The sequence below is a fragment of the Helianthus annuus genome, chromosome 11 (assembly GCF_002127325.2).
Source record: "Helianthus annuus cultivar XRQ/B chromosome 11, HanXRQr2.0-SUNRISE, whole genome shotgun sequence".
In the NCBI taxonomy this organism is placed as follows: Eukaryota; Viridiplantae; Streptophyta; class Magnoliopsida; order Asterales; family Asteraceae; genus Helianthus; species Helianthus annuus.
Genome location: NC_035443.2, coordinates 107899203 through 107909245, shown reverse-complemented (window position 1 = coordinate 107909245; position 10043 = coordinate 107899203). Strand labels below are relative to the sequence as shown.

Sequence of the window (10043 nt, the reverse complement as noted above, 5' to 3'; positions counted from 1 at the left end):
ACTCGTATACAAACAACCCAATTTCCAGCAATTAGGACCAAATCTTACTACCATCTCGGTCTTAAAATTTGAGTATTTGAAGAAGAAACGAAAACGATTTGAAACTGAATACCACCAAGATCACCATCACCAAACGTTACACCACTTTCAGAAATAATCGTATGATACTCTGGTATCTTTCAGAAAGGAAAATTTATAAAATTCTTCACCTTTCCTTGCAATCCCATCATCATCCCCAGATCTTACTTCACCTCAAAACTTAAAAACACGAAAACCCTCTTCGCAATCTTTCCCAAAATTAGGGTTTCAAGATCCCTTTTCCTGTTTCTTTTCTATCCTCATTGCGTCCACAACACGTTTTGTAACCCAATTCAGGTTTCAAGATTTACTTATATGGCATTTGCAAGATAATATGCTCGTTTGATTCAGAAAATGTCGAAGAGTTTGTGGTGGATCGGTTGCTTTTTTATTATTCTACACTTATCCTCCTTTTGGGTCTCTGGGATTGATGATTTCAATCAAGCGTGAGTAGTTTTTGATTTATTGTTCGTTTAAACATATGGGTTCTTGTTTTTGAATCTGGAAATTGAATGATTTTTTATTATTATTTTTTTTTTTTTGGGGGGGGGGGGGGGTTGATAGGAATGTTTTGTGTTAAATTAACATGAAGTTTGATTGCATGTAAAAGTTATAGGTTTGACTCCCAAAGTCAAAGGGCAGGTCTTGATTCTGCTTGTAAGTCCATTGTAGAGAAATAGGATGATAATCTTATGATAATAAAGGGATCTAGTTGTAGACTTATAGTACTAGGTTATATGTATTTGTTTAGGCTAGTGATGACGCTTGATAATTCATAGGTGGGGTGATGATAATTATTGGGGGTTTACTTTAACTAAGACTATACGGTGTGGAGTGCATGAAAACGGGGCGTTATGCGACATGTGGATGACATCACGCCTCAGAAAAGTGGTTTGGTGCAAAAACGGGAGGAGTGGGACGGGACGTGGAAGTGTGGCGTTATTCGACACGCGGCACACTTTTTTTTATTATTTAAAAATTATATAAAATCTATTAATTTTTTTAAAAACTAGCATTAATACTAATATAATAATTAACAATAATAAAAAAAAGGATAGCATAATTTAACTAAAAAATGATACATAATTTAAAAAAACCGAAATTGCGGTTGTGGATGCATTATTTTTTATAAAAAGAAGAGACATTTTATAAAGTATACAGCTGATTAGAAGAGAATAAGGTGAAAAAAGTTGAGTTTTCTATATAGGGGAGTTAATATTTTAATTAAATGATTTTTTTTTAAATGTGCCGTTGGGGTCCAACGGCTATAAGCCACACCAACAGCCAAACGCCATGTCGACCCAACCAATGCCTCCACGCTGGTGGAAAATGTACTGCCCCAACGACAACACGGCCTTCCACGCCATGCCCGAAGTGGTGTGTGCGGCGTGGAAAGGCCTAAACGACACAAAACCACACCCACACCGTGTGGTCTCATGGGGTTTGTTTGTACCGCACTGTCTAAGATGTAACATAAAACTTGCTAGCTTTGCGATTTCCTGTTGTGGTATAAGAGTGTCAGAGTTTAAGGGGGTGTTTGGGCTTTACGGGTGGCAATGGTTGAAATCACCTAACCCAAACATGACCTGTTTAATTAGCCGTGTTTGAAAATTAGGCGTGGCAATTTGTTTCGAGTCTGGGTTGCTGGGTTGTCATTGCCTAACCCGACACGGCCCGTTTAATAAATTGTGTTAGAAAACTCAACCCTAACCTGGGCATGCTTAAACCATGTGTACAGGACCCACATAACCCGTTTATTTAGACGGTTATACATATATACATGTTTACTTTTTTAATTCTAGTTTTAAACTAGCTGACTGGTTTACCTGTTTGTCCACAACCACAGCCGTCTAGTTTAGGCGGGTCAGATGCGTTTTTGACTTTTGTATACCCAACCTAAACTCGTTTTTTCATCATTTTATGTCGGGCTTGTGTCATATCGGAATTGGCATCCCTTGTTTGGATTGGGGGTTTCTCGAATTCAAGGATCAGAGTTAGAAATTAAATTACTATAATCTATAGAATCAAATTTTATTTGTAATAAATATTATTATCTTCGTACAGGTTTCCTATCATTGAACCGGATCCTGGTCATACAAAACTCCGTCTTTCTAGTGAAGGACTGGAGGCTATTCGTAGAATAACTAATCCTATTGCAGCCGTGGCCGTAAGCTTCATATTGCCTTTATAATTGGTACAAAGTCTTTGATCAACTTATACGGGTGTCTTGATTCTTAATAGGTAATTGGACCATATCGATCTGGAAAGTCTTTTTTGCTTAACCAGCTTCTCTCACTTTCTTGTTATGAAGGTATGTTCATCTGTACTAATTTTACGGCACACGTTTTAATTTTGTTTGACAAAATTATATGCTCTGAAGTTTGATACTTTGCAGGTTTTGGTGTTGGCCACATGCGCGATACTAAAACTAAAGGTATTTACCCGCGTATTTCCTTGAGTTTTTCGGCTTGTTTTATTATACTTTACTATTACTATAAAACAGGTTTTATTCTTTTATAGGAATATGGGTATGGGGAACTCCGGTTGAGATGGATATTGATGGAGTGAAAACATCTGTCTTTTATCTTGACACAGAGGGGTTCGAAAGTATAGGGAAATCAAACGTCTATGATGACAGGTGTTACACAAATATATTCTTTATCTTTTTGTTCTTTTCTTATGATATAATTTAATTATGGATTATGTTTTTGCAGAATATTTGCTCTCGCAACGGTTTTGAGTTCTGTTCTTATATACAATTTGCCTGAGACGGTCTGTTATTCTTCTTTTTATTTTCTTTTTTTTTTAGTTTTCTGGTTTGGCCAGGTTCAAACCCAACGACGCAATAATTGGTGATACTCTTTTTTTTTTTTTTTTTTAAATCTTTTCAGATACGTGAAGCTGATATATCCCGATTGTCATTTGCTGTTGAGCTTGCTGAAGAGTTCTATGGAAGGTTAATTTTTATTAGAAGCGGATGCATTGCTTTTTAGTGATCATGCCATCGTTTAAATTTGCGTTTAGTGCCAAACTGATTTTTTTTGGTTTTTTGTTTTTTCTTGTCAATGAACAGAGTAAAGGTAAAGTTTGACCGACTTGGTAAGCTTATGATGAGATGAAGTTTTTCAGTGTGTGACTCGTTAGACCTGAATATAATTGTAGGGGCAAGATGTGGCGTTTGAACCAGCAAAACTCTTGTGGCTTATACAACGTGACTTCTTACGTAAGTTTTTTTTTTCTTTTCGTTTATGTAACTTTGAAGTGACAATATTGACCCATTTATATAATACGGGTTTGATAGGCAAACAACATCGACTGGGCTGACCCATGTGCCAAACCCAGGCCCGCTCCAACAGCCCAGTCAAGTGGGTTGCAATTGGATCAAGTCAGATATGTGATAGCATGTTACAGCCCACGTTGCATATCCCAGCTATTTTATTTCCATGCAATTTTCTATCTTTATTATTTTATTTCAAGTCATGTAGTAGTGGTAAGTGGTCAAAGGTAGTTTTATTTAGTAGTGGTCTAGGTAGTTAGTAGAAGTTATTTTGTAATTGGTATATGTATGGTTTCACTAATGGAAAAGACAGGATGTTTTGAGTATGAGATTTTCTCTTTGGTTGGTTTATCTCAATGGATTTTGAGTTAAATTGATTGTGTCTATGCTAGCTCAATTGTGGCATATTGAGTGGTGTTCTTAGACCCGAATTCATAACCGGAGTGGTGATTTCTGTATCTTCGGAAGTGATTCGCAGCCCTACTGTTGGTTTTGGTGGTGTATCTGTATCCAAAACGAACCGTAGATCTATCTTTTATTTTACCGTTTGATTTGAACCGGTGATTCGGGGATTTTCTCCTATCATTTGGTATCAGAGCCGAAGCGATCTGTTTCGACTCACTTTCCTTCAAAAACTCTCTATTTTGATCCATTCCCATAATCCCATCTCCTACCAGTTCAAAGTTTCAGAAAACCAAAAAAAAAAAAAATGTTTCTTACTTTTATCATCAAATCTGAGTATTATGAGTTCAGAGCCTCCGAAGAGTTCCTTTCTGCCCAACATGATGATGCACCTCGATACGATGACGATGGAACCATCGCCGATGAAGAAGAATACTTGTTTGTGAAACGAGCTATTAGCGGGATTGCCGATCAAGAGGGGGACCTTCAACGTGAAACCGGTTTTTGTACCCTTTCCGGAATAGAATGGTACAGGTCAGAGACTAACAAGGAGTTATTCCCAAATGGGCTCAAAGAAATGAAAGAACCTGCTTCCCAGAATCTTCACATGAAAGTGGATTATGAGAAGGAAGGCTTCGTTTCAAGTTTTCATTATAAAATGAAGGATGTTGTAAATTTGGGTCAACAAGATATGGTCTCATTGGTGCCATCTAACCAGCCAATTAAATGGGTTATTTGGCAGTGGTCATGCACATTTGAAATCAACCTAAAGTTGGAGCGGATGTGGGCGTCATGTGTTGAAAGAGTTCCGAGCAGTCGACCAATACCCTACATGCACAAGCTTCTATGTAAAATTGGATACCCATCAGAAATACCTCCTGAGCCGCCACCAGATATTCATGCTCCAAGTTTGAGGACAAACTTTTCACAAGAAGGGGAGGATGATAGGCAAACAACATCGACTGGGCTGACCCATGTGCCAAACCCAGGCCCGCTCCAACAGCCCAGTCAAGTGGGTTGCAATTGGATCAAGTCAGATATGTGATAGCATGTTACAGCCCACGTTGCATATCCCAGCTATTTTATTTCCATGCAATTTTCTATCTTTATTATTTTATTTCAAGTCATGTAGTAGTGGTAAGTGGTCAAAGGTAGTTTTATTTAGTAGTGGTCTAGGTAGTTAGTAGAAGTTATTTTGTAATTGGTATATGTATGGTTTCACTAATGGAAAAGACAGGATGTTTTGAGTATGAGATTTTCTCTTTGGTTGGTTTATCTCAATGGATTTTGAGTTAAATTGATTGTGTCTATGCTAGCTCAATTGTGGCATATTGAGTGGTGTTCTTAGACCCGAATTCATAACCGGAGTGGTGATTTCTGTATCTTCGGAAGTGATTCGCAGCCCTACTGTTGGTTTTGGTGGTGTATCTGTATCCAAAACGAACCGTAGATCTATCTTTTATTTTACCGTTTGATTTGAACCGGTGATTCGGGGATTTTCTCCTATCAGGGTTGGTTTGGGTTAGGATTGAAAAGGAAACAGATCAAACGGTTTGAATGGGTCAAACTCGTTGAAAGTCATATTAAAAATTTGTTGAAGTGCATAAACCCTTCTAACTTGCTTTGTCAAATAAAATTCAGATTGTTATTTAAAGTTATAATTTTTTTTATATTATAAGGGTTAGGTCAGGGGTCCGTCAGGCTTTGTTTCTAGCTCGTCAAATGGGTTAGGCTAAAAGATTCCACTAAAATAGAAACAAGTTGAGTGGGTGAAAAGGTGTTGACTGGCCAAACAAACCTGCCCAAAAATGTTAACCACTTAACCTTTTTATCCGAATCTGCCTTAGTTTAAAAAGCGCGCCTGATGGCGTGTCAGGCGAGCCAGTCATTCTTTCTGACCACATGAGGGCCGCAAATCGGGAGTGCCTCTTGTACATATAGCTTTTTAGGTTGTACAAGAGGTTATTTATATATAAAATCGTATCTAAAGGTTTTACTATCTAAGTTTTGGGTACGTGATGATAGAAACATATCACCCTGGTGGGCCTTGCGGCTTGCACCCTTTAAACCAAGCATCCTTCCACCTGTATAGACCACTGGTATCAACTCATGCAGTAATGCACATATGTTGTAGCTTCAGTTTCTCTATTTCTAACAGTCCATTGTAGCATTATAAGTTATTGTTTAACATTCCATTTGGCTTGTTACAGAGGGGAAGTCTGTAAAAGAAATGGTAGATGAAGCTCTACGACATGTTCCTAACCATGATGGTTAGCTCTCTTTCTTTTTGATATATTTTGGGATTATTTAAATACTGAGATAAATGTGTATTGTTTTTCAGGTGACAGAAATATTGACCAGGTACCCAATTTTTCAGTTATCTATCAGACATATGTGAATTATATAACTCAATATCTGAATTTTTTCGTTGCCTTAAAATAGGTCAACCAAATTCGGGACTCTCTAGCTATCATGGGCGACAATAGCACAGCTTTCAGCTTACCACAAGTATGGTCCTTTTAATTATTAAAAAAAAAAAAAATAGACCGAAACGTAAAACATAGAAAATAATAACTAAGGGGCTGTTTGGTAGCCTCTGAATGGTCATTAAGAGGATACCTCTTAATGGAACCATTAAGAATTTTACCAATGAGAAGGTAGAAGAATGTGACATATGATGATTTACCATTCAGATGTTACCTCTTAACCATTCAGACTTGAGGTTACCTCTTATTCATTCAGAGGTTTTAAACCATTAAGAGGTAGCATCTGAATGGTCATTAAGAGGCTACCAAACAGCCCCTAATTCTATTTAGGACCTGCGTGTTACGGCGTACCTATCAAACAGGAACAAATAGGCAACATAAAAACGTTGAACCACACACACACATTACGTTAGTTGACTTGCAAAATTTAGAACAAAGCGTAAAACAAAACATAAAAACGTTGAACCACACACGAACTTCGCAAAATTTAGAACAAAACGTAAAACGAAAATTTTGCGAGATATGAAATGTATAGGGGCCAAAGTTAAAAGTGAAAAAGTTGTGAAGTTAAATTGGAAAAATAAAAAACTTTTGATTTAAAAGTAAAAAATCAAAGTAGTGTTGGGTTAAAAGTGTAACATTCATATTTTTTTTGAAGACCTCCCTAAGCATAGTGTACAACTTCTTAATGCAACAAAGTGTTGCTAATTTATAATAGGTAAATAATAATTAACCTAGTTATATTATTATAAAAAATATACCAATAATCTTATGTTTTGAATGAAATGATATTTGGTGGTTAATGCATAAAAATGACACTCTGGGAAACCTTCAACCCCCGTTTGAGCATTTTCTTGTTAGTTTACTTGTTTGACCCGTTAGCGATAGAGCATAACGCAAGTTGATGGGTCAAAAGTGGCACCTCTACGGCTCTACATGTTAATCCAAAAAGTTGGTTATTTCCACCTTTGCTAATATTCTTGTTCTGCGTATACGAGCAGCCGCATCTCCAAAGGACAAAGCTGTGTGACTTGAAAGACGGGGAGCTTGACCAGAGTTATGTCCAAAAGAGAGAGCAGTTGAAAGAAGTTGTTAAATCTGTTATTCGTCCGAAGATTGTACAGGGAAAATCACTTAATGGAAACGAGTTTGTATCCTTTCTTGAAAAGGTGCATTTTTTTATTAGAACCCTACGCATGACAAATTTGCTGGGTCGGGTAATTTGTCAATACGGGTCCTATGTGTGAATTTCAGACACGACTCAAAAACATGACACGGACCTGACATGAATTTTCGGGTTTAGGTTTAGTCTAATATGGTTTGAGTCAGTTTCAAGTTGAACCTGCGAACACGTTTAGCTAAACAGGTCGGGCTCATGTAGAACCTAATGGGTTGGCGGGCTGACCCGTATAACCTATATTTTTCAAAATGTGTTTTTATGTCATAGGTTAAATTGGTTGGGTATTTTATGCAATACTTACATTAAAAGAGAATTTGACATAAGATTTTATAATTAAAATGTAATTGTTTTACACACCTCTATTTTTGCTGTAAAATTTTATTTTGAAAACATTAATATGCGGAAAAAATAATTGGGTTAAACGGGTCATGTTCGGGTCAACTAGCGAATATTCGTGTCGTGTTTAGCTTATTTCTTAGGACGAATCAAATCATCAAAGTGGTATGGTTTGGTTTGGGTTGGGTTGGGCTGAGCAATCATTGCCTCATTCGAATTTTCTTTCTATTACATAAAAATTGATACGTTTACAAAACTATTAAGTAAAATAACGGTTCAGTTGTTTTAAGTAAAAAATCCAACTATAAGCTCTTATTGCATGTAATTACCATATATGAGCGGAACCAGAGGGGGGTCAAGAGGGTCCGTTGACCCTCCGGTCACCGGAACTTTTTGAATTTTTTATTTATAAATTTTGAGTTTTTGAAGAACAAACTTAGAGATGGACCCCCTAATTTGAACCAGTATAGAATATAAGCTTATGATGACCCCCTAACTAAATCGTTCTGGTTCCGCCATTTTTGAACCCTTCTTATTTAGAAAACTGATCATTTTTTTTTTCTTCAGATTTTAGAAGCATTAAACAAGGGGGAGATTCCCTCAACAGGGTCTCTTGTGGAGGTATTCAACAAGAAAATATTGGAGGGATGTCTGAAGCTATACGAGGATAGCATGACGAAAGTGATTTTACCGATTCACGAGGAATCTTTACAATCCATCCATGAAGCTTCAAAAGCCGAATCTCTGAAATCTTTTGACGAACAACATTTTGGCCGTCACCATGCCAAGAAATCCGTTGAAACACTCGATGAAGATATCGAAAAGGTAAAAATTTGAGCATTTAGTGCACACAGTCTTTACTAGATTTCTTTTAAATACTGTAAATTAAGTTCTAAATATTAATATTTTTCTTGGCAGATGTTTAAGAATTTTGTGATGGCAAACCAATATCAGTCGTCAAAACTGTGTGAGGCACTCTATACAAAGTGCGAGGACCAAATGGACCAACTTCAAGTACTCAGACTACCGTCGATGGCCAAGTTTAACGCAGGCTTCCTTCACTGCAACCAAAGTTTTGGAAAAGAGTGCGTCGGGCCATCTAAAACCATATATGAGCAACGAATGGTGAAGGTTGGTATATGCTTTTTGTCTTCAACGTTCTCGGTATCAATAAACTATGGTCGTTTCGTTCGTAAAGACATCTACTGGACCACTTTTTGTGAATGTGCAGATGATGGGAAAGTCGAAGTCTTCGTTTATAAAGGAATACAATCACAGACTATTTAATTGGTTGGTGGCCTTTTCACTTGTAATGGTGATCGTGGGTCGTTTTATCATAAAGTTCATTTTGATTGAGATCGGGGCGTGGATACTCTTCATCTTTTTGGAGACGTACACACGGATGTTCTGGTCACCCGAGTCTCTTTATTACAATCCCGTCTGGCATGGTATAGTAGCCACTTGGGAAACACTTGTTTACAGCCCTGTTCTCGATTTGGACAGGTAAAATTACTAAATTTAGACTTAATAATTTATTTAATTATTAATTTGTCACGGTTATTAAATATCTATTGTGACACTTTATACGTTTGTCGATACAGATGGGCGATACAGATTGGATTCGTCTCAGTAGTATTGTTGGTATACTGGCGGTGCTGTGCAAGGAGGAAACACAAGCCAAAACACGGGCCCCACTCAGTGTTACCATTGTATAACAACGCTTCAAGAGGTCGGGATAGATCAGAATAATAGGCCATGATAGCATTTTGAGGCAAGCTTTTGACTATTGAAAATAAAATGCAGGAAGAAAGCTGTGATTGTGACATGGGTTCATGATATATAAATTGACAGAACATCATGTAGTTGAAGGATTTGATGAACAAACTGTGATGTGTATGTAACTTTAGAATTCAAGTTATTTATATGATTGTAGAGGAAGAACCCATTTTGTTACACTTTTGTCTAGTCTGACGAAGCTCGAGCTTGGTTCGTGAAAAATGCTACAAGCTTCAGCTCGTATAGTTTGTTATTCAACTTTTTTTAAGAGTAAATTACAAGTTTTGTCCTTTATGTTTACCTCAAATTGCAGGCGGTGTTCTTTAGCGCAAAACTTGACAAGTTATGTACTTAATGTTCTAAAATCTTGCACGTTATGTTCTTTAGGCCAAATCCAGTTAGATTCTTTGGTTAAATCTAGTCATGTGCCTTGCACATGAGGGCATTTTTGACATTTCATCTCATCAGGGATTATTGTGTAAAACAACTTATCTTTAGGGACGAGTTT

At 37.0% G+C, this 10043-nt stretch overlaps 1 protein-coding gene across 4 annotated transcripts; it reads left to right on the top strand.

The window, feature by feature from the left end:
- On the top strand, positions 1-9810 carry LOC110865423 (guanylate-binding protein 5). 4 transcript variants are annotated; one of them, XM_022114667.2, is made up of 17 exons: positions 8-524; positions 2143-2245; positions 2320-2389; positions 2474-2512; positions 2599-2716; positions 2793-2850; positions 2970-3034; positions 3152-3158; positions 3241-3301; positions 5968-6027; positions 6099-6118; positions 6200-6265; positions 7245-7412; positions 8327-8584; positions 8678-8890; positions 8991-9262; positions 9361-9810. In XM_022114667.2, exons 1-17 carry the CDS (start codon positions 433-435, stop codon positions 9506-9508), a joined length of 1818 nt encoding a protein of 605 aa, XP_021970359.1. In that variant the 5' UTR covers positions 8-432; the 3' UTR covers positions 9509-9810. The 4 variants fall into 4 exon arrangements, with proteins under 4 accessions (XP_035835334.1, XP_021970360.1, XP_035835333.1 ...); XM_022114668.2 differs by lacking the exon at positions 7245-7412 and having other exon boundaries at positions 4-524; positions 9361-9704; XM_035979441.1 differs by lacking the exons at positions 7245-7412; positions 8327-8584 and having other exon boundaries at positions 1-524; positions 9361-9704.
- Positions 9811-10043: the final 233 nt, after the last annotated feature.

Coding starts and splice junctions, on each gene's coding strand:
- LOC110865423 (XM_022114667.2), top strand. CDS start 433: ATGTCGAAGAGTTTGTGGTGGATCGGTTGCTTTTTTATTATTCTACAC. Junction 2,246..2,319: donor ATCCTATTGCAGCCGTGGCC/GTAAGCTTCATA, acceptor GATTCTTAATAG/GTAATTGGACCATATCGATC. Junction 6,119..6,199: donor GTGACAGAAATATTGACCAG/GTACCCAATTTT, acceptor GCCTTAAAATAG/GTCAACCAAATTCGGGACTC.